At 35.9% G+C, this 25652-nt stretch overlaps 1 protein-coding gene across 1 annotated transcript in view; it reads right to left on the bottom strand.

The window, feature by feature from the left end:
• Nucleotides 1-202: 202 nt before the first annotated feature.
• LOC128233033 (uncharacterized) overlaps nucleotides 203-25652 on the bottom strand; it is a 39457-nt gene continuing 14007 nt past the window's right edge. The window contains exons 2-13 of the mRNA XM_052946889.1: nucleotides 18816-19000; nucleotides 12874-13025; nucleotides 12329-12474; nucleotides 10870-11006; nucleotides 9994-10135; nucleotides 9651-9718; nucleotides 9183-9329; nucleotides 6464-6608; nucleotides 4619-4675; nucleotides 3063-3175; nucleotides 1799-1937; nucleotides 203-647 (exon numbers count right to left, since the gene is read on the bottom strand). Of these exons, the coding sequence (XP_052802849.1) occupies nucleotides 505-647; nucleotides 1799-1937; nucleotides 3063-3175; nucleotides 4619-4675; nucleotides 6464-6608; nucleotides 9183-9329; nucleotides 9651-9718; nucleotides 9994-10135; nucleotides 10870-11006; nucleotides 12329-12474; nucleotides 12874-13025; nucleotides 18816-19000 (1574 nt within the window). The 3' untranslated portion in view covers nucleotides 203-504. The remainder of the gene's footprint in view (nucleotides 648-1798; nucleotides 1938-3062; nucleotides 3176-4618; nucleotides 4676-6463; nucleotides 6609-9182; nucleotides 9330-9650; nucleotides 9719-9993; nucleotides 10136-10869; nucleotides 11007-12328; nucleotides 12475-12873; nucleotides 13026-18815; nucleotides 19001-25652) is intronic.

Raw genomic sequence — 25652 nt, forward strand, 5'->3', positions numbered from 1 at the left:
TGCAAACGTTTAAAAATAGATTTTGCAAACTCAACTCAATTTGACATGAATTTGTAAATATGCGTATGGGTCAACGTTAATCTTGGTTATTGTAACCTCTTTAATACACCTTATTGTATACAGTAAAATACAGACAACAAACGAAGAAATGATTTTCCGAACACCGCAAAAACATTACAGATTGTGTCGTAAAAAACAAACAGCAAAAAAGTTGTGCACAACTCCAGCAAACATATATATCTGCATTAAAACTTATCAGTTTCGTATTGTATTGTATAAATAACCTCACGATTAACGTTTTGCATCCACGCCTTTCTTCTTGTGTTTGTCTAAGGATGGTTGTCTAAGGTTTCAAGGAAAACGCACAACTCGTGCTTTTATTTCCTGTCATTTTGAGGTTTTTGTTCAGATTCTCAATTTTATGTTTCGCTTTCGTCCTTCGGTTTGCAGATTTAACATCTTTATTGTCCATTTTTTGGAAAACAGGTACATGGTTCATTTCTCTTAATCGTCTGGCTGAGGCAATGAGGGTATCCTCTCCATGCTCACATTGTTCACTGTTGTCTCGGGGTAAAAACGGGACCGGAGATTGTGTCTCAATGTCTTAAATCCTTCATATATCCTCGGCAGGTCCGCTAAAATGATTGCTGAAATTGATTGAGGCAATGGCAAATCAAGAGTTCCATTATAGACAGAGGCTAAACCGGTACCGATGATTGTCATAGGTGGTAGTTTAGGTAGGGATGGCGAAAATTATTTTTGCTATAATGTATGTTCGTTTATAAAAAATAATTGATTGATTTAGTGTAAGAAAGCAAGGTGTTTCACCGAATGAGGACCAAAGGTTATATGTCATGAGTGTCTGTGCACCGAGTAAATAAGTTTGTTTGGTATTCAAGAGGGCAAACATTGTATAAATATTGACTGCCTTGAGGGTGACAGTACATATTGTCCACCTGAGGTAAATACTGTCGACCGAGGAGAGGTATAATTATAAGTGCCTTTTAAGGTTGCAATGCCAGTTTTATTTATCATATTGTTCACATACAAATCCAACATGGCGCGTATTGTCAATTTCATGACGTCAGAGGGTAACACTGCGGCAGAGGGTGATAGTGCGGGGTGTTTGTCGAAAATAATGCCCTGGCGTTTTCACTACATGTTTTATAGAAATGAGGTATAATAAATTGCAATATTACACTAAAACATAAGTTAAATCAAATGACGTCAAAACCGTGTGCAAAAGCGTTGCTGTTGAAGACAGAAAAGAGCTCAACATTATTGAAATAGTTAACTAAAAAGTTGTATTTTCGATAAACTCACAGTTTTAAACGGTTGGATTATCCATAAATTGCATTGTTGATTTTCAATGAACCACTGACAGGCATGGAATAAATAAAAAAAAATATTTATAACTTAGAAACTCCATGTTCTATTTATTATGTTGTGATATAATACAATATAATAGAATTTGTAACCACTCCTTACAATGATTATATTTTAAACTGTGTACTGTCTATGTACAATTTTTGTTTCGTTAGTACCTTGTTAGCATGAATGAATCTGCATGTATTCATATATATTGTGATCAACGACCGATTGACATAATTATATAATTATGAATTCCACTGATGTATACTCCTGGGCCTATGGACTTAATGTATTTGAATAAACTATGAAAAAATATACACTATGATATTATCAAAAAGGATTTAAAGCAACATGCAACATCTGTTGTATTAATTTACTATATTTCATTAGAAATATTTCGTATAAGAATTCCACGAAAGAGACATACCACCAAAAATGCACGTCAGCATGGCAACACCAAGAGTGTATCCAACCGCCACAGCGGAAGTCCGATTATCCTCGGCGCTTGTCAACTTCCGGATGGTTGAGGAAAGCTCAGAGCGGTTCACGGACAATTCTTTCTCAATCTGAGGATGTTGAAATGATAAAAGGAAAGGAGATTGTTTATGTGTTTCTACAAGAGTCAGGTCCTTATTTGTTGCTCTCTTGTCACCAATGATAACTGTCAAAACTGAGGCACATTGTTTGATAGGGAAGATAAGTGAACGGTGATCCGTCTTAAGAAGCAGAGCAGATTTCCACCACCGCGAAAAATAGCTTACTATTTGTGTTGTTTATTTGATATCAATGCAATATTATTGTAATTTTAAAAAATCTTAAAAAACTTAATGTGTCAAATCTTATGTAAAAAAATGAAATCAAAAACACGTTGTAAGCATCCGCGTGATTGTAATCATCATCACGCTATATGTGTGACGTCAATGTGATAACTGTTTAAAGCGTGACGTCGGTGTTTAATGTATATAGCGTGATGTGACGGTGATAAATGTATATGGCGTGACGACGTCATCAATATGTACATAGCGTGATGCAATGTGATTACTGTTTATAGCTTGACGATGATGTTTACCTCATATAGCGTGACGTCACGGAAATAAATGTGCACTACGTGACGGCGTGATAAATGTTTATAGCGTGACGTCACGACGATAATGGTATGGCGTGGCGGTTAAAAATGTATAAAGCGTGACGACGGCGATAAATGTATAAAGCGTGACGACGGTGATAACTGTATAAAGCGTGACGACGGTGATAACTGTATAAAGCGTGACGTCAAGGTGATAACTGTATAAAGCGTGATGCAAGGTGATAACTGTATAAAGTGTGACGACGGTGATGACTGCATAAAGCGTGGCGTCAAGGTGATAACTGTATAAAGCGTGATGCAAGGTCATAACTGTTTAAAGCGTGACGGCGGTGATAACTGTATAAAGCGTGACGACGGTGATAACTGTATAAAGCGTGACGACAAGGTGATAACTGTATAAAGCGTGATGCAAGGTGATTACTGTATGAAGCGTGATGCCAGTGATAACTGTATAAAGCGTGACGACGGTGATGACAGCATAAAGTGTGACGACGGTGATAACTGCATAAAGGGAAATAACCACCATGTGTGTTTAGGATTTATCGAAGACTTAGCGTTTTGTACATTGTTATTTGAAGTGGTAGATTTCATGCCATAAGCATACCTGTTTAGTAACATTTTCAAGCGCTTTCTCGATCTCAGTGTAAGATAGGTTTGTAAAGGGCGAGTCCCCATATAGCAGATCATACACCCAGCACTCGCACTCGCATAACTCGCCTGAAATAGTGAATCACTCGGTTACAACTGCACATATCTTCAATTAAGGCACATACGCCTACTGAAATAGTGAATCACTCGTTAACGACTGGGCCTAACTTCAATTAAGGCACATACGCCTACTGAAATAGTGAATCACTCGTTAACGGCTGCGCCTAACTTCAATTAAGGCACATACGCCTACTGAAATAGTGAATCACTCGTTAACGGCTGCGCCTAACTTCAATTAAGGCACATACGCCTACTGAAATAGTGAATCACTCGTTAACGACTGCGCCTAACTTCAATTAAGGCACATACGCCTACTGAAATAGTGAATCACTCGTTAACGACTGCGCCTAACTTCAATTAAGGCACATACGCCTACTGAAATAGTGAATCACTCGTTAACGGCTGCGCCTAACTTCAATTAAGGCACATACGCCTAGTGAAATAGTGAATCACTCGTTAACGGCTGCGCCTAACTTCAATTAAGGCACGTACGCCTACTGAAATAGTGAATCACTCGTTAACGACTGCGCCTAACTTCAATTAAGGCACATACGCCTACTGAAATAGTGAATCACTCGTTAACGGCTGCGCCTAACTTCAATTAAGGCACATACGCCTACTGAAATAGTGAATCACTCGTTAACGGCTGCGCCTAACTTCAATTAAGGCACGTACGCCTACTGAAATAGTAATTCACTCGTTAACGACTGGGCCTAACTTCAATTAAGGCACATACGCCTACTGAAATAGTGAATCACTCGTTAACGACTGCGCCTAACTTCAATTAAGGCACATACGCCTACTGAAATAGTGAATCACTCGTTAACGACTGGGCCTAACTTCAATTAAGGCACATACGCCTACTGAAATAGTGAATCACTCGTTAACGACTGGGCCTAACTTCAATTAAGGCACATACGCCTACCGAAATAGTGAATCACTCGTTAACGACTGCGCCTAACTTCAATTAAGGCACATACGCCTACTGAAATAGTGAATCACTCGTTCGATCTTATGCAACTAAAATACATCGCATGTGACAAAGCGAGTTTTGGTAGATTGATGAATTAGCTTTTACACTTGCATTATTCTTCTAAGAACATAGCACTCTTTGAAATTATAAATATATTGTTGTTAATTTAAACTTGTACGCTGTTAATTGGTCAGATGTAAATAAAACACTCGTTTTAAATCATATACAAGTATAATGGGTCTGTAGTTGAAGATGGTAAATAGCGAGTCTCTGAATAGCAAACCCAACATTCGTACTCGCTGAATTTGAAAACTCGCTTAAGTAACTACAACTGATGCATGGCTTGCATGGTATAGGCTTTTGGAAGATGTTTTAAATACAAATGCCATATGGTCTCGTTCAGATCGTTTAGGTTAAAATAAGACGTTCTCCTATTTTTTTTTAATAATTCTGAATTTCGATTACAACCATAATCTTACCTGAAGCTATTTCCCAGGAGGTTTCTATAACTAAATAATCTGCGGTTATGAATCCACCTGAAAGGAAACTAAAAATTGTACTTACGTCTCGTTATTTAGTTTTAAACCTATTGAAATCAGCTGCATTTCAATTTTCAGTGTTCATGTTTAGGTAATTTATATACTTTACCTATACATTTAACTACTGTTAAAGAATGCGATAAGATTATTATTTAATCAAGTATCGTTGACATTATCATCTTGTCAATAAAACGTCAACATTATAAACTAGTCAAGAATACGTTTAACATTATAAACTAGTCAAAATACGTAAACATTATAAACTAGTCAAAATACGTTAACATTTTAAACTAGTCAAGAATACGTTAACATTTTAAACTAGTCAAGAATACGTTAACATTTTAAACTAGTCAAGAATACGTTAACATTGTAAACATATATAGTATAGAATACATCACATTTTAAACGAGTCAAAAATACCTGAACATTTGACTCGTCAAGAATACAGCAACATTATAAACTAGTGAGGAATACGTTGACATTATAAACTAACCAAAAATACGTTTAACATGATAAACTAGTCAAGAATACGTTTAACGTTATAAACTTGTCAAGAATTCAGTAACACTATAAACTAGTCAAGAATACGTCAACATATATAACTCTTCAAGAACACAGTAACAAACTAGTGAGGAATACGTTAACATTATAAACTAACCAAAAATAATATTATAAACTAGTCAATAATTCGTTAACATTATAAACTAGTCAAGAATACGTTTAACATTATAAACTAGTCAAAATACGTTTAACATTATAAACTAGTCAAGAATACGTCAACATTATCAACAAGTCAAGAATACGTCAACATTATCAACAAGTCAAGAATACGTTAACATTAAAGCTAGTCAAAAATACGCTAATATTTCAATCTAGTCAAGTATCGTTAACATAATCAAATAGTCAACAATACGTCAACAATAACCAATATTCAATAAAATAGTAAAATACGACCTTATGCCTTCATTAGCCGGCGCCGACTTTATTTGATTTTACTAAAGACATTGCTCAGATTAAGAGACAAGTTCATAAATTGCACGATAAAATGTGAAGTTCAATGTGTTCGATAAAAATTTACACTTTAATTGATTATGAAACCTTAAATTAAAATAGCCCTGATTATCATTTTTTGAAAATTTTGATTTTAAATACCAACTTCCCCCCAAATAGATGAAAGTTGCACGGTTCTATTACCATATCATTTATGTTTTTAAAACTCCTACCCAGTAATCTCCCACAAAAAGCGAGAAAAATTAACATTGAGCTTAATTGTTTGTTTTGAAAATGTCATTTGAAAGAATGAATTCAAGATAATTCCCTCTTAATGTATATCATTTTTATCCCCGTACTATTTACTCATAAGAGTAAAATGTGTTCACAAAAACAGATACAATATATAAAGCCCGAAATTCACATAACATGCCGGTATAATTAAAAGGTGAATTTCATGCTATTGAAATTCATGTATTAGACCATTGACTCTATTGTTTTCGAAGTAACGTGTGTATATTTTTGGTATAATTTTGTTTGTACCATAGAATTAGCTTGGGAAAACCAGAATATCTATCATTCCGGGCATAAACTATTGTTACAATATTATCAACCATAATGTCCTTCGGACATATATGTATACCCAACGTGTTATCATTGAAATAATAACCTTTTTTTTGGTTATCTACATGCACGTTTTTCTTCTGATTTTATTGCGCCGACTTGATGCTATGCATCAGTTTTTTCTTTTCTTAAATGAAGTAACACAAAACAACAATGTCTGTGCCAACTTACCCTCTAATACGGTAGGTGTAAAAGTCAGAGTGTTAGGGAGTGGGTTCCCAGTAGCTGTTTCGTACACGTTGATGTATAGACACTGTACTAATATGGGCTCCATCTGAAGGTCATAAAAACCCGGGCTCGGTGGAATTATGAAAGTCTGAAAGAAACACAATGCATATACTGCTTGAATGGTATATGGTGCACAAATAAGGTCAAAGGAATCGAAACATGAACTAAAAAATCGATAATAAAACTGTTGAGAAACACAACATGTACATGTAAAAAGTTGTTTTTAAGTTAAAAGGTGGTTTGCAAAATTTCTTGTTTGAATAAAGCTTCGCTGGCAGTCGCATTAATCGCATTCCTTGTGATTCCAAACTTGTAATATTAACATATATGCTCCTGGAGGACGAAGTGCACAAAAGGAAGCTCACACTACAAGTAGTGTTCTCGAACCTCATCGTGTTCAGTTCAATAAAAAATATTAAACATTTCAGACAAGAAAAACATGTTAAATTGGAAATATAGTCCAAATAGAACGACATTGTTGGTGCATGTAGAGCCCTAAACTTTGGATTGCCACTAAAACATCTAAGTAAACCTTATCAGTGTGAGACGTCTCTAAAAATATCTTTGTGATGCTTATCTATGTGGTGCTTGCCTCAAGAACAATCAAAGTGAAGCTTATCTATGTGAGGCTTGCCTCTAGAACTATCTAAGTGAAGCTTATCTATGTGATGCTTGCCTCAAGAACTATCTTTGTGAAGTTAATCTATTTGATGCCTGCCTCTAGAACAATCTTAGTGAAGCTTATCTATGTGATGCTTGCCTTTAGAACTATCTTAGTGAAGCTTATCTATGTGAGGCTTGCCTCTAGAACTATCTTTGTGAAGCTTATCTATGTGATGCTTGCCTCTAGAACTATCTTTGTGAAGCTTATCTATGTGATGCTTGCCTCAAGAACTATCTTTGTGAAGCTTATCTATGTGAGGCTTGCCTCTAGAACTATCTAAGTGAAGCTTATCTATGTGAGGCTTGCCTCGAGAACTGAAGTTTTAAAATTTAGACGTCGAAGGTTTTATTCGGGACGGCTTTGGCGAACCATCGGGAACCATTCGCGACGTTCGGGAACCCATCGCCATTAACTCGGCATCTTCGGAAAGCCTTCTGCGAGGCTTAGGTTATCATTTAGCCATCCCGAGCGGTATCTGAAGGAAGCTGAATCGATGCTGAAAGCTCCCCAAAGACAACGAGTGAAGAGTTTTATTTCGCGTATACACGCGGAATCTATGCAGATCGTGTATCGCTATGCCGATCATCATGCCGAATCTTTGCTGAAGACACCGATTTAAAAAAAATATATATAGTCATGGTGCGAGACAAGGGCAAGCTACCTAAAAAAGATTTGGCTTGGAATATACTAGACAGCTAGCCCCTGAACACTCAAGTTCGAATGAAGACATAAATCCCTATCTGCCGGGCACCAAGAGTATGAGGCATGTTCCACTTTCTTTCAAATTGGGCGGCCACTTCACCCCAGGCCTCTGGAGTATTGGGAATGGCCCCAGAACGTCATTCTTATACTCCTGAAACAGATCAGTACACCTTTCTGGGACGAAATGGCATACACTTTCCGCAGCAACACGAAAGTCATACGTCAAGGAGGCGTACGTGTCCCCAGATGCCATGTATCTCAGAGTCATCGCAAGCTTTAGGTCAGCAGGAAGGGCATAACGGATCCTTGTGTCCTTTTTCTGAATGCGAGACGCTGGAGTATGTCGTCAAACATTGTTGGCGCGATCCTCAAATACCGTTTGAAGGAGGAGGCATGTTCATATGGGAGTTCTTGCATTACTGTATTATACTGTCCATACTGAAGCCTCCTGTCGTCTGTGAGCCAGGGGCGGACCCATCATCGATGACGACTTCTTCTTCTCAGTCTCAAATACAATGCCAAGGCAAGCATGGCATCCGTTTCAGCTTAGATTTGAAACTGAAATACAAGGTGAAGGCCTCTAACATCCATGGTGTCCCACCAACAATTGATAACAAAATAGTAGTTTGGCATTGTTTATATACCCGGACTCTCAACTCCGCAACATTTCAGCATTCTTTCGCCAACGATTTGGCCACACTTCAGCATGTTCTGCAATGTTACCGTCAACTTTCCGCACGATCGGGAAACATTCGGGAGCCAATTCATGAACTGTCGGCAATCTTCCGCGTCGCATTCGGCTACTTTGGATAGGTGTCGGCGTTCATACCGCAACCTTTCGTATGTCACGCCGCTAATGCTTGCGAATACATGCCGAACTGGCCTGCTTCGTTCATTTATTGATTAGGTTCACAAAACTAGCAAAATGTTATCGAAAACCCTTTAGCAAACCATCGGGGCTGTAGTGGAAGGCAGCTATTAGTGTAGCTTATCTTTGTGACGCTTACAACTAAATCAATCTGAGTGAGGCTTAAGCAAGCGATGCTACTCACTAAAACCAGCTAAGCAAAGATGGCCTACATCCTTACGAAGAGTTTGCACTGGCAGAATTAGCATTTAATCATAGCAGCACGGTGGTCTCTTGTTGTTGTTTTAACCCTCGTTAACCCACCAAACATACAACAGCTACCCACTGATTCATAGGCCAATAGACAATAGACAATAAATTGAAATCCTAAAGCAAATTAAACCACTTTCGTTTTCATCGCTCATCATTTGACTACTGCAAATATTTACCTCTTGGTGTGTTTTATTCAGCAACTCCGTTCTGTTACATGCTTCGTTCCGGAAGTACAACACGAGATCTACGCTGACGTCACTAATCAGCGGTGACGTCACACTCACGTTGAAACCGTAAATCGCTTGGCGAGCGATAAAGGATACCTACATCAAGATAATGAAGTTTGATTTTTTACTCGCAGAAAGTAGGTAAATTATTGAAAATGAAACTGTTTTATAACGTTTCCACTTTTTTTATTTTACTTATGTTACATTATGTTAAATTTCGTGTGATTTCATGGAATTTTCTCAGTACGTATCATGGCGTCTAGGTTTTGTTTAAATTTCAGTTATTACCAAGATAGTTTAAATAAATTTCGATATGGCGAGATTTATACAAGATATGTTACCTACAAAGACATTATTTCCAACTTTATTTTTGGATCACAATTAAGAATCTATACTCAAATGTACTTTGCTGTGTACCTCTATGGCTTCAGAAACTGTGATCGATGTTCCGTCTGATAATGGTGCATCAAAAACTTGGGTATTTACTGAAATACATAAAACTACATACATACTAACCTAGATATGATTGAAAAGAGGTTGATAACAATCACTAAAATAAGCATCCATCATCATCATCATCATCATCATCATCACAGCAACAAAAGCAGCAGAAGAAATTTTGTCACCATCATCAATTTATATTTAATGTTAGCTTTAAACTTTGTTCAAAATATATCAAAATAACTCTCCAAAATATTTATCAAAACTGAGTCGTGTTCTCAATAAAATGTCGTATTATGTCGTATTAAACGTCACTCACTATCCGTGTTGACGTAATTGAACGGTAGGACATTGGAGTTAAATCCTCCACACGTTTCTGTGACGTCACCCTCACACGGATGGGTGCATGTTCCTTGTGACGGAGACGTTGGAGTTGCCGCTAGACACGCGCATGTCACGTTCTAAAGAAAATGGTGAACTAGATTAAACATACACTTATTATGCAATTGTAACCACGCCCCCCAGGTCCGGGTGTATACTGGGGATAGCGGGGAAAATGGGCATTATTTTGAACCGCAGTGCATAGTGAATTCGTAGGTTTTGTTTACCTGGAAGGTAAAAACACGGCCCATTTCCCCCGTTAACCCTGGTGTACCCCCGGACTGGGGAGGGGGGGGGGTGCATGGTTACAATGTTGACCGGTGCATCATACCAGATCAGAAATAGGTTATGAGTTTGCTCCTGGGCCCGTATTCGCTGACATCCTGCATCTGACTTTGAGACTCAGGCTCAGAAAACCAAATTTCAACTTTGTATTAAACTTCTATTTCAGGAGCAAATATGGTCAAAAGTGTTGTATATCTTACAAATAATCTTCTCTACAATCAGCCAAATATCTTTTATCAAACATTGTTCTGTTACAGATATTTAAATTTTTTAAGAGTTCTCAGACTCGGACTCAGCGCCTCAGTGAATAAAGCCGCTGTTATAAACATGATAAAGGGCTAACTATTGTTTGAGAAATTGGATCCAGGTTTGAAGAAGTCAGTTTGTGATGATCATAACAATTTCAAATTAGTGTTCCAGCATTTCGTTTTTCAATTACAGCTTAATTGTTTTATTTGCGAATATTTAACATATTCAAAATGTAAAGAAAGGTTTACTTATTCCACTTCAATACGGGAAACAGCCTTACGTGGAGGGCGCCGTGTGGGTAATTCCTCTCCCGGCAGACGGCAGCACAGTACTTCCGGTTGAGGTTGTAGACGGTCATGTTGACCAGAAACGGATTGGCGTCTAAGGGCTCGTATGAGTAGGTGCAGCTTACTGCATCTATGGCAAATAAGGAACATTGTTAAACCATTTGTTGTTTTCTTAAAGCTTCAATCCCACAAATTCACCGTTTTGACAACTTTTTATTTATTTGTCTTGGAATGAGCCAAATTTTGCGAAAAATTCTGAAAACCATTGATATAAAACTGCTGCTAAACGACCAGATCGCAGTTTTAATATTAACGCTCAAAATTTGATGTTTTATGGCTAAAAGCATTATTAACGCTTTAAGAAACATGAAATTTTAAGCAGTTTCCCAAACAATTGAGATCTGTTCTTTTGTGACTTATATGGCTAAATTGAAAGCACTGGTGCCAAAAACTTGTCAAATCAGCCAAACGTTATTCTCTTAATTAACCATTCAGCGTCTTATAAGAATAACATTTCTGTTGATTTTTAACACGATAAAATGGAATAAACAATTGTTTTTCTCCATAACCTTTTTATTATTTTTAAACACGATTTCAGGAAAACGGTTGACCATTTATGCTCATCAAGGCAAATGCAGTTATGTGCCCCATACTTTTGTGTTAATATTTGAAATGTCTGATTAATTGAGCAAGGGTTAACAACCGTTTCGGAGAAATTGCTTAAAAATGTATAATTGTATATTATTGTTAATAGTATTCACCATCTCTGATGGTTACTGCCACGTTATGTCTATGTTTACCAATACATTATTTGCATTCCTCGCGTGGGCTTGCTTCAAATATCTTTAATCTGTTGGATCTTCATATATATTGTTATTTTCATTAAAAAATCGACATATTTGTCTAGTTCCGTTACGACCAAAACATGTATATCGCATTTTAATCTTTTATAAATGTACGTATCCTTAAAAAGCAACCACATTCGTATTTTCAGCTGCCTTCTGTAGAAGAAGGTGCTCTTTATAAGCTTTTAACTTCCGATCATATTCTGAAATATTTAAAATGAAATAAATGATGTCACTTGTACATTTTCATGAAATAAATATGCTTAAACAAAATAAATTAAATCCGTTGGAACGTCACAGTAGGCATCAAGTTGATTTCATTTATTATTATTTTCATTTATTCAAATATGTTTTTAATTATATAACTGACAAAAAATAATAGCAAACTAATAAAAATATGACACTGAAATATGTTAAACTTAATTTTAAAAAAACGGGTCAAAGACTGAAACAGAGAAATATTGCCGTAGTGAATATTCTTATTGTTCCATTCTTTGAAATTGGATTGGAGACTGAGCCAAAATCTATCTCGAATAAATTGGCAGTAACTTCCGTCAGATAACTTCAGGCCGTATATATATACCTACCGTTGATGAGCGTCACTTACCGTCAAGAAGCGTCATAGGAAGCAGATCCAGCGTGCCACCGGAAGGAACCACGTACACGTATGTGCCGTTAGGAAGGCTGACGGCAGCGGCGGAGTAACGCTCCACTCCCCAACTGGAGTCGGTAAATGCTAGCTGAACGCCGTAGCTACAATCATGAAAGTAACGTCAGATTTAACCTCGTTATAGAGGCCAATCGAATTAACAATGCGATAAGGCTATCACACTATTTTTACTTTTTTATATTTACTGTTTACTGTTCTTCCTTTGAGGATTATTGCGCCTGTAGCGAAAATATACTAGAGGTCAAATTAATTCCGTTTTTTTAAGTAAACAAATCCCAATTTTGTACTTGTGGTTTAAACCTGCTACCATGCTACATTTAAGATTATCGAGAAATCCGATCCTGTGAATATGAGGATTAATAGATGTACATGTGTGTATATTCGTGTAATATAGCTGATCATAGTACAAATTGTGTCCATGTTTTTTGTATTTCTGAGTTCATAAATACATTAACAATCATGTTACTTAAGTTTAAAGTTACCTTATATAGTCTGTAGACCACGTGACCTGTGAGTAGGCATGGCTACCAAGGAAATGCGACATATCAAGCCAATCGGTGTCAGAACTTCCGGTTGCATTAAAAATCGCAGAAAATAGCACGAAGCCTTCGCCATTCCGATAACTGACGCGTACCTGAAAAAATATAACAGTTATATTGAAGATGATAAGAATCAGGGGGTCAAAATGTGTGGATTCTGAATGTATAAGCTGCACGATTGCTAGTTTACATAGTGAAAATAGAAATTTGACTTGAAACTGAGTTTTAGTCAAAGAGTACCATTCTTGTACCTATTTTATCTATTTTATAATGCGATTTTGCATCTGTTTTTTACGTTGGACCCACTGAAGAATAATTGCAAAAATAATATTTTAAAATGTATTTAAAGTAAGCAGAACAGCACTAAGAATCCGATCATATAAATATAGTATTCGTCCCTAACATCGCGACCAATTCGGAGCTCCTCCGCCATTTTTACCTCGGATGTATTTGGGCGGTTAACATACTCAAAAAGTGGTACGTTTAAGTCATCTGCATGTATATCGCGTTGTAATTATGTTTTGCAGTTAAACTTTTTGACTTAACTCTTGGTAATCTTAATTATGTTTGCAATAATACACTTCACTGGCAATCAGTTTAAACTTAGATAAAAAATACAACTCTAAAAGACAACATTTAATCACAGAGACTTGCATTTAATAAATGATATAATTCAAAAATTTACGAACTACTTTAACTGATGTACAGGCATACATCCGAGGTTGTTTTCGATATAAATTGCCGAGGAGCTCCGAATGATCGCGACCGACCTCTAATTCGCGGAAATATTTGTATCTGGTTATTGCGAGATTTGAGCGTATCTGCGAGGCTATTACGGGTTTTCAATAGCGTAGCAGCTGTCAAACTCGCGAAAAGAATGTTTCAACAGATAAATTCACTACAAACAAGTGTGCACATTGCAAAGAAAATATTGTAAGAATTGTATTGTCATGGAAAACAACCATATCTGCCACAAAGCATCTTTCAAAACACGCTGGCTGCTACCTCTTCTGTATATACATATTATCAATGGCCAAAATTATTGTAGTAAGACAATTCAAAAGTCTTAATGTCAAAATAATGTAACTAATGAATGTTAATATCTGTTTCTTTTATTTTGGCACAACCCAGGCAATACAGACTTAATTTTCCAACTGCTCTTAGACATGAGTTTGTACAATAGAGGAAGGCACCTGTGCTTTTAGAGAATCAAGAATGTTAAGATGAGGATTAGTTCTTCTCTCCCCAACTGCGAGAAGAATAAAGTGTAATTTGCAATGATATAATGTTGGGTTTACAAAAAAACTGTAAAAGATTGTGTTTAAAGTTGAAATTTTAACATGTCTCAACTCAAAAAAAATAACAACAATTGATCAAAATAGTGTTAGCTTCATTGAAATGTTTAGACCTAGATTACGACAGAGCTTGGTACTAGAATCAAGACGGTGGCCTAGTATGAGTGGCTGTACTCTGTTGACAATATTTACGTGAGCTTTTGACCAGTTGTGTTTAAATACTTGTGGAAATAAGGATGAATAAATGGCATGTTTGATGAAGTCAGTAAACAAATTGTTTTGTTCAACTTTTTTGTTATTAATCACTTACATCCGCGAATAATGGTTAGTCGAGGATATATATAGAAAACTTCATCGATGTGGGCATCGTCTGATATCCCCGATACACACTTCGCTATGCTTCGTTGTGTACCGTGGGCAATTTGGCTAGGACAATCTCGTAATCATGAATAATTAATGAGGCAGTTTCATTGGTTCCGCAAAATATTAGATGTTTTACGGTTGAAAAATATTCAGGCGATTGCCGGAGTTGAACCGGGTCCGCCGAGAACAGTTCAAGAATATTTGGCAATAGTGAAGACCACATTGACATTGTATTGTTATTAAAAATATTTAAGTGTATCATGGGAATTCATTAGAAGAAGAGTTGTCTCTCCTGCCTCATGCATATTCATTAAAACGAGATTTTGTCAGTAAATTGCCCCATGGTATGTATGAAGTGTGATGGAAGAAAGTACCGTGGTTGGCGCCGATGCGATGGAAGTCGTGCAAACCATGTGCCCAGTACAATACCGTATTCTTATGAAATGCTGGCTTGACCATTGAGAAAACATTGCAAAGAATGTAAAAGCTCTGTAACTATGAAGGTGGTTATAATATATATTTGAATACGGATTGAAAACCTTCTTTCTGCCTCAGTTTAACGAGGACACAATAGTAGGCGATATTCTGAACCGAGCATTTCAGCATAAATTTCATCTATAAAAAGATTCAGAGAACACAATACCTCCGATTCTTATTCAACCAAAAAATTTCCCTTAACGTTCATTGCTTTTATGCGAAACAAAATTGCAAATTAAAATAAAATATAGATTAATATTCCAAAGAGTTCTGAAGCCTAACGGTTATCATTGTGTATCACTGGGTTCCTAATCACACGTGACGATCTTGTGTCACGTATGAATGTATGCTGCAGTGCAGAATTTTCAAACCCGCGAAAAAAGCAAATTGGTGTATAAAGGTGTATAATTAATTGCTAAATTATTCATCCTCAATGCCTCGGATAGAAGGCATCCTATGGAACAATCTATAAAAAATGAATGTAGTATAGCCTTATCGGGAGATTTTATCTCATTTATAGGAGAGGCTTAGTCCTAATAAGGATTGACTTCGTCAAAAATTAAAGATATTTAGTCCAAATGAGTGGTAGTATCTCGTTATTAGGAGACTCAGACTCAAGTCGTTGGTGAAACTGAGCCCAAGATCCATGGTTACGAACAGTCGCGAGTCCGAGTCTTAACTCAGACTCAGAAAAGCAATTCAATTTCATTATAATGTCATCTTTATTCCATGCGTTTAAATCATTGTATAATTTCGAATATTTACAAAATTCATACGATTGTTTGTATATTTGTCCCGACACGCTTTCCGAATGTTCGTACTTTAAAATGAGACTGATAATCAGTGTGTGTGTACCACGTGATAAATTACGTCATATATCCTACGTCGGATGGCAACAGTTTGCTTAATAAAGACTTAAAACAAAGATAACTTTTGTTTTACTACACCATTTTAAATGATACAAAGGGCAGTCTATGCCGCTTATTTAGAGCCCCGCCTCTTTTTATCACCGACGTTTGATAAGGTGATTAGTTTCCTCAAACACTTCGACAAACCTGTTCCCAAAATAATGTTTTGACAGTGCCCGTCAGACGGCCGTATTGTGAAAAGGTTTGTCGAAGTGTTTAAATAAACTAAACTCTCAATCAAACTTTGGTAAAGACCGAAGGCGGGGCTGTGTAAGTGGCTTAGACTGCACTTTGTTTCATTTAAATTGGTGAAGAAATAGTGAAGTTATATTCGTTTAAAGCCTTCATTTGTAGCAAAATGTTGCCTTCCGACATAGCATTTATGACGCACTTTATCACGTGGTATACACACACAGTATAAGGTACTCATGCAATCTTGTGGACTTAATGAGATATAGCATGACATGTCCATAATGTATAAAATAGTTAAAGCTGCGCTCTCACAGATAGACAGTTATGACATTTTTTTATTTTTTTGTCTCAGAATCAGCTGATTTTTGGCATCAATGCCTTCAACTCAGTCATAATAGATATTTTCTTATAGAATAGATCGCCAATTGTTGAAAAACGTCCGAAAATTGCAGTTTTTTTAAAGCAGTAGTAACGCTTTTAGCCATAAAACATTAATTTTCCATTATAAAAATATGAAAATCTGCGATCTAATCTTTTGACTGGTTTCCTGACTTTTACACGAACACCGGCTCATTCCAAAACCACAAATCAAAACAAAGTTTTCAAAACGGTTAATCTGTGAAAGTGCAGCTGGACACTATTCCTGACAAAAAGGTCGAAATATACAGTAAATTAACGAGCAAGCAACATAATTTTGATATATTGTCTGCATATAATTCGTCAAGTCGACTAACATGTATCCGACATTATCACATCATCTGCATTCCACAGAAAATTTGTATATAAATGAACAGGATACATGTCATGTTTTAACGATGCAATTATATGAACTCCAACCGACGACATGTGACCTAAGGATAGTTTACGTTTTTATCGCGAGACTGATTTGGAAACAACGTTTTTATGTAACAAGTGACAAGCCGGTATGAAAGGTTTAGAAAAGCAAAAAGGGTGAGAGGAAAAAGCATTGGATTTTTTTTTGTGTTTACTTAGTTAAAATTAGAGTATGTTTGGTACTTTACGCAAAGAAGACCAAAACAAATGCGATCTTTCTTAGAGTTCAGCGGGAAATGCCCCCGATAACGCTTTTTATATCCGCCAGTGCGCATGTGCGAGCTTCTTAGTAATGAATGAACGTTAGTTTTCGTTACTTCTAATAAATGGAAGTTTGTCGGTAAAATCTGCGGAATTATTTTCTGGTTGTCAGAGCTTTTCTTAAGGTTTTAAACGTGAATCTTTCCAGCAATCCAGTTGGCAGCATGAACATGGACACTAAACTTGATATAAAGTGCTTCGGTTTGGACCTACAAGGCAACAATGGGACATTTGTGATGACACATTAAGTTCGATTTAAAATGGATGAAATAATGTTCCCAATGCAGATATATTGATATGCGACTTAAGTAATCCGATTAGCTACATCGAACTTAGATCCATTGAAGACTTACATTGAATAACATCCCTGGTTGTCTTTTCAGCCATCAAGTGGTAGTGATGTTTAATGTTGATGTCTAGTGGTCCCGTTTATTTTTAACTTTGATATCACTTACTGATTATATATATGTAAATTAAGTAACAAAAAAAGAAAATAAAAAAAGATGCAGTTTGATTTTTTTGTTCTTTATTTCAAACAAAATCGGACGAAAAATGACCTACTAGTATTTTACAATTTCCCAATACCAAAGACAATTGTTTCAGATAATTTGATACCAAAATGTTATGATATCACCAGACCTCCACATTTCACGTTAGCGTTTATTGAACACCTTTAAATACAATTGTTGTGCCCATTCTCTGATAAGATTTGATCGATGTTAAAGTAAATAAAGACATTTCCATTTCCTTTTCCATTTCCCATACACTACGTTTTAAACTCCAAACCAACTATTTCAGAGAAACTAAGAAACTTTAAAAAATCAAATCGAAAAACGTTCATGCACGTACGGAACGATTTGTCATTTTGAAATTTACTTCAAACTCATTTCTAATTACATTATGTCCTGCCGTTCTATACGTATCGTTAGTCCCAAAGATTATTTGATATGCCTTTTTTTAGAATTAGCAGAATCCCTTATGGAAATTTTAGTAATCTTCTCTACAAATAAGTCAGTACTCTGATATAGCTCTGTGAAAGATGCTTTTACTCCTAAATAAAATGTACCACAATTAATACATTTGTTTTAATTTATCGAAAAGGATTAATAAATATGGTACAAAATGGTAATTATGAAGGATATCGTGTTTAATTTGAAAGAAAGGTGCAAAAACACGGTATTTCTACCTTATGGGACGATAGTTGATCACTGTTAATCTTTTAGGACCCACCAGTCATTTAATATTTCAGCTATTAAATACACAGTAATATCTTGTTATCAGTAATAAATAGTTTCCATAAATACATTATTTAGTAAAAAGTTAAAGGTTTATCACTCAATGTTTGTTAAACATGAGTCTGTATCAATTCCCACTTTAATTTTGCAATGTTTGATGGCCAATATTGTTAATACACTGATTTCAATAGTTTTGTATATTTCTTTTTCTGGACACAAAACCTTAAAATGATACCAAAACAATATTGGTTTACAAGGCTTCAAAAGTTCACATATATTTGTGTGTGTATTGGAATCACTTAGAATTTTTTTATACTAACTCTATCCGGTGCATATGACGCCCAGTTATCGACAACCGGCCGGTTCCGGTAGCCCTGTGAGCCGGAGGCCATCAAAGCGCTGAATGTCGTATTCACGTCACTGTTGTACGAGCTCGAGACGTCAGACCATACGTCAACGGGGCTGACGGTTGACCCAGGCTTCAGGAGCAATAGTGTGGTCCAGTCTGAAAAAGGATGGAAAAATGGTTTTTATATGCTCGTTGGCGAAACGCCAACCCTAACCCGACACTGTCATACTCATGATTCTACTACTACGACTACTTCTGCTGCTACTACTGCTACTGCTACTGCTTCTGCTTCTACTACTAGTAGCTGCTGCTGTTACTACTGCTGCTGCTACTACTACGACTACTACGACTTCTGCTACTGCTTCTGCTGCTGCTTCTTCTACTAGTAGCTGCTGCTGTTACTGCTACTACTGCTGATGCTACTACTACGACTGCTGCTGCTACTACTAAGACTACTACCACTGCTACTGCTTCTGCTACTGCTTCTTCTACTAGTAGCTGCTGTTGTTACTGCTACAACTGCTGATGCTACTACTTCGACTACTACTGCTGCTGCTACTACTACGACTACTACTGCTGCTGCTGCTACTGCAACAAGGAGTTTCGTGATGCAAGATTTTGTCCAAATTTCTGTATAGGCGTTTTGTGTTACAAGTTGTTGCCAATATTTCCATCTAGGAGTATCCTGTCAAAAGTGTTTGTCCAGATTTCTATGTAGGAGTTTCGTGTTACAAGTTTATGCTCGGATTTCTATTTAGGAGTTTCGTGTTACAAGTTTTTGCTCAAATGTCTATGTATGAGTTTGGTGTCACAAAGATTTTGCCCAGATTTCTATGTAGGTGTTTCATGTTACAAGTTTTTACTCCGATTTGTATATGGGAGTTTCATGTAACAAGTTTTCACTCCGATTTCTATATGGGAGTTTCATGTAACAAGTTTTCACTCCGATTTCTATATGGAGTTTCATGTTACAAGTTTTCACTCCGATTTCTGTATGGGAGTTTCATGTAACAAGTTTTCACTCCGATTTCTATATGGGAGTTTCATGTAACAAGTTTTCACTCCGATTTCTATATGGGAGTTTCATGTAACAAGTTTTCACTCCGATTTCTATATGGGAGTTTCATGTAACAAGTTTTCACTCCGATTTCTATATGGGAGTTTCATGTAACAAGTTTTCACTCCGATTTCTATATGGGAGTTTCATGTAACAAGTTTTCACTCCGATTTCTATATGGGAGTTTCATGTAACAAGTTTTCACTCCGATTTCTATATGGGAGTTTCATGTAACAAGTTTTCACTCCGATTTCTATATGGGAGTTTCATGTAACAAGTTTTCACTCCGATTTCTATATGGGAGTTTCATGTTACAAGTTTTCACTCCGATTTCTATATGGAGTTTCATGTTACAAGTTTTCACTCCGATTTCTATATGGGAGTTTCATGTAACAAGTTTTCACTCCGATTTCTATGTTGGAGTGTTTTTGCTTCGTGTTAAACGTTTTTTTCCTATTATCCTGTAATTGTACTCATGTCCTTTTGAGTTGTGCTGCAGACGTGTACCGAGGATAAGGCGGAAATGGGGTCAACTTTGGACGTGCATTTTTTCCATTATTGTCGTAAGTGGGGTTTTGGGCGCGACCATAAAAAAATAAAATAATAAAATGAATAATAAAATAAAAAATCAATCAATGAAAATAAAATAAAAAATAATATTAAGATAAAAAGAAAAAAACCCATAAAGAAATAAATAGACATACAAACAAACATAAAAACAAACAAATCAATCAATCGTGTAATCAATCAATTGGTCAATCAATCAGTCAATCAATCAATAAATAACAAAATTATAAAAATAATAATAACATAATATAATCCGCAATGACGTCGATTCTTAAGCACATTGTTGTTTATAATGCTTTATTACATTTTTATATTTCCTGTTAAGAAATGGTTCCGGTTGAAAATCATTCTTATGTCACGAGTGTATTGAAAAAACCCATAACGATTTGATAAATATTGTGTTCTTTGGAGATGATATTAATGAGACGATTGATTAATTTAGATAGAAGCCTGATTGCCCAATTGGACCAGCGCAAATATAGCGAATGTTTGCATGGAATTGTAATATGATCTGGTATACATCTGCAATATGATCGTGGAAAAAAGTGCACAGGAACAGATCGATCGCAAACGATAAACATTGCATTGTATATTAGCAGCATTGTCATTCAGGTATAATTCCATATAGATAATCAGTATAACAATGGTTACAATGTCTGCATTTCAGAGCATCTTTAACCCACAGGGCCATTGTAACTTTGAACAATCATTGTAAAAGACAACTACATACAAGATGCTTAATGAAGTAGTTTGGAAAAATTAAGAATTATTTTCTCCATCTTAATTTGTATGCATTAGATAACTCAATAATTGCAGCAGTTGGCCATTCTTGTATTGTTATATGTCACTGTCCTGATAGCTCCCTATCTCAATAGATGCAAAAGGTTGTAGATTCATGATTCTCCTGGTCTAATATGTCATACAGAAAGAAGATGTTGAATGTAGAATCAAGAAGCTTTCTTTTCAGGCACTCCAAATTGAATAGTACTGTAATATTTGGAGTGCCAATAATTTGTTGGATTCCTAAGCAACAGGTATCAGGTGTTGCAGTACATTTGGCAAATACTTTTCACCCGTCCTTGTAAATCTAAAAAAGCTTTCATTTCGCAAAAGTAGTTCATATAACTATATTAAGATTGCTAAATCAGAGTTTGAATAATTCTGCAAACTAGACGTGCCTTTAATTGCAGCAATTTGAACTCCAACTCATAATGTCAATTAAGCTGGTTAAGCAATACTGCAGTTCCTTGGTGTGGGGATTGCTTTATTTACTTTAATAAACAAACAGTTCTTACGTTGGAAAGTACAATGTATTAATATGCATTTTACTTGCCCTGACTCCATCCAAGCCTTAAATCTTAGATCATCATGTACTTGGGGCTATGTGTAATATCAATGAGAACTATAAATTATGTTCAATTTAGTGCCACTTATGATATTTCATTCCACATACAAAAACACTAACATGTTCTTTAAAACCAATATCCTATGTCATGATAAAACCATTGCCAAGTTGGTAATTTGAAAAGACAAGAAATTATATCTGGTCAGGGTTTTGACATAGTCTTTCTAGATAGCGTGCTGGACTTGTTTTGCAGTTACTTTGAAAATATTCAAAAGCTAAACTGAACAAGACTGGAGCAAAAAACTCACAATACCAAAAGGGGTTTAGACCTACGAGATCATTCTCACATCACCTATACCATTAGTTCTTATCTACAAACTTAAGTCAACATAATAATTAATATGTTTAAGAAGCCGTAACTTTATCAAAACTTTTGTGTCAAAACAACGCAATCTGCCCCCTGTCTGTGGTAAGAGAGGAAATCAAAATTGAGCATGCAAGATTGTTTTATCAATGGCGATGGTTTATCACAATGTCATGTACTTACACTGAGAGTGGCTCCAAGACTTTTCTATACAAATAGGTAGACAATCATCTTATTCATAGATGCTGTGCACATATTCATGCATGTGGCTTCATTTAGAATGAAACTTCATAAATAAGTATGCGCATATTTGATATTTTTTATCTCCATTTTGCAAAACGAACTTGGTATTGCTTGAAAATTTACGTGTCAAATTAAAAATGCTACCCACGGTAAGATGAAAATAAATCCGTTTGATGGTGGTAATCATTCAATGGCGGCTTTATTGATAAATTTCCTCAATAAAACACTATGAAATTCACATCATCAGCATCCGGAAGTAGTGATAACATACATGTCTGTCTGAATCATTCGGCCGCTCTAATCAGAGTAAATTTTGAGGTCAATAAGTAGACTGGTACCCTGATTTACTTTTCCTAAAAAATATATACAGGTACGCGGCATATGGTTTTTAGTCAACATTAATAGTATTTGAACAATAAATACCAAAATCATGTTGTATTTAAAAATGTGTTAAGTGCCATGCGATGATTAGTTAAAAAACTTTGTATCGAAAAGACAATATCACGGAAACATGCAAATTATGTCGAAAAAAAGAACAGGGACCGACTTCGGAATACCAACATTGTATGCAAAGGATAACAATACTTTTTTTAAACCAACTTTCCTGGTTGTTTTCTACTTAGACCGCACGCTTTATTCGCTTTACGTATGAATTCATAAGACATTTCGAATGCGCGACAGGCACCGCAGTTAGCCGATACTGGTTTCTTTTCGGATAAAAGAGAAAGAGGGTACCAGTCTATCAATACAGAGCGTTGAACGGAAAAATTTCGATGCGTACTCTTCCAATATGTTCATATTCTTATTGCATATAATCTGACAATATGCAAGAATATTCATGTAGTTAACCCGATTAACTCACTCGCTACGTATGAATTTCTTGTGCTTCATTTAAAAGAACATACAGTTAGCTTGAATTGTTAAGAGAACTATTTTTATTGGATGTTTTCATTGTAATCAGTTCTGGTACTACTTTGATTATTCAAATTCGCTATCGGCACTCCAATCAAAATACAGCGTATGAATACATTACGTCAGTGAACCCCCAGATGCGGCTTGAGAATGCAGAGAGCGCGTTTTTGGCTATGAACTAGGCCACAAGTGCCCTAGTCCCAAAACAGTAAATACCACTGAGTGCGTTCTTACAGAAAGGTGACCGACCAGTCAGCCCACTCACTTTGATCGGACAGAAGCCAAAGGCCGAGATCAATTCTATGTGTGTGTGCGGACTGGGAGGTCAGTATAGTGTCAGTAGATCCGGAATGGCCTGTACTAGTTCTTATCAAACCGCTCTTTATTGCTTTAAAAACAAATATAAAATGTTTTCTACGTAGAAAGACATCTTTTTCTGTCAAAGAAGCTCATTCAAACGACAGTCTGGTTTTGGACTGAAACGCTTAAGTAGAGCCTGCTTAGCTGGTACACACAAGTAGCCTTCAGCGGGCCTTATTTAAGAAATTGTATACAGACCACTGAGAACCACTTTGCACTATTGTGACCTCGCAGTCAGGCTACAGACGTTGAACGTTTTCTGGCTGAGGTTACTAAAAGTCAGGAGATCCGAAGTATTCTGTATCATTTCTTATATTGAACCGCTCCTTATTGCTTTAAACTTAAAAAGGAAGTGTTTTTTTTTTCTACACTTAAATTCATTTTATTCTGTAAAACAAGCACTAAGTCCGCCCACTATAATTTTGTTCTGCAGTTTTTAAAACATAATGTAAAATTATGATAAAATACGAGTTTTCAGGTTCATAACCGGTAAAACAAAATTTTGATCGAAAGCTAGGAGTGAGTTCTTTTAAATATAAATGATATAAGATAAACGATCTTTATTTTCCTTGCAGTATATTTCATATTGAACGTAATCATTGGGTGTGTTCAGAGTTTCCGATTGCAAAATTCAGTCTAATAGCTGTTGTCGTTGTAAATTGAGCGATGTTTTAAAATCATTGTTGATTATAGGACATGTCTGTGGCCTTGTAATGTTTAAATAAACGTTGCATTGTCCCCAGTCAATAACTTGCCAGGGAAAACATTAGAACGTATTGAAATAGCTTTCAAATATAAGCGGAATGAAGTGACGTTGCAGACAAAAGAATGGAGTGCCATTTTTAAATAAACGAGCTTTGAATGCTAATTGAACTTTGAAATGTGTCACATGATAGATGGGCATACTCCTTTGTAGTGTATGTCCGTTATTATGCTTACACAATGAGAGGAACAGAAATTATTCATCAATATATGTAGACCACATTTTAGCCAGATTTCCAAAGTTTGTATCCAGTGTTTTTTTTTTCTTGCTTACTTATTTTAGAATGCACGTTAGGTCGTTCTGATCAGAATTGTATTCAATCAAAGACCAGTCATATGATATTGATAATATTACAAGGCATTTCTGAAAAAAACTGTATTAAGGTAACTATTTCTGTTCTTTTTTTCTGTTTCCTTGTCCGTTCCTTCAAAAAACAAGTATTGGGTAAGACAAGGAGTTAGAAAATAAAAAAATAAACTATTCTGATGGAGTGTATGATCATTTCAAATTCCACTAGAAATCACATGAGATCTGCTATTCCTTTTTTAAAAAAATACTGAAGCTATAATGAATTCAAAAGCCACTAACACTGCCTCGAACGTTACTCTATATGTTATGATCACAAAGTCCTATTGAATTATCACAAAGTCCTATTGAATGATCACAAAGTCCTATTGAATTATCACAAAGTCCTATTGAATGATCACAAAGTCCTATTGAATGATCACAAACTCCTTTTTAATGACCACAAAGTCCAATCTAATGATCACAAAGTCCAATTTTATGATCACAAAGTCCTATTTGATAATATCAAAGTCATATTCAAGGATCCCGAAGGACAAGAATATAAATAACTACATCGTGGACGACAACGTTCGGTGATCTTATCTCAGCAGCAACATGGCTCTTAAAGATTCACTCTTACTCCTAGATATGATGTTGCATTATTATAAACACAATTGTTTTATTATGCCAAAAAGGATAAATAAATGTCGAAAACAATGGTTCCCATTAAGAAGACCCTGTTTGTTTTGAAAGGTAGGTGCAGAAAACACGGTTTTTCTACCTAATGAGACGATAGTTGATCACTGTAAATCTTTTATAACCCACCAGTCGATTAATATTAAGCGTTTTCAACTATTAAATCCATGGTTACAATATTCTTCTCAGTATTGTGTTTTCCATAAATGCATTATT

The sequence above is a fragment of the Mya arenaria genome, chromosome 4 (assembly GCF_026914265.1).
Source record: "Mya arenaria isolate MELC-2E11 chromosome 4, ASM2691426v1".
Classification (NCBI taxonomy): domain Eukaryota; kingdom Metazoa; phylum Mollusca; class Bivalvia; order Myida; family Myidae; genus Mya; species Mya arenaria.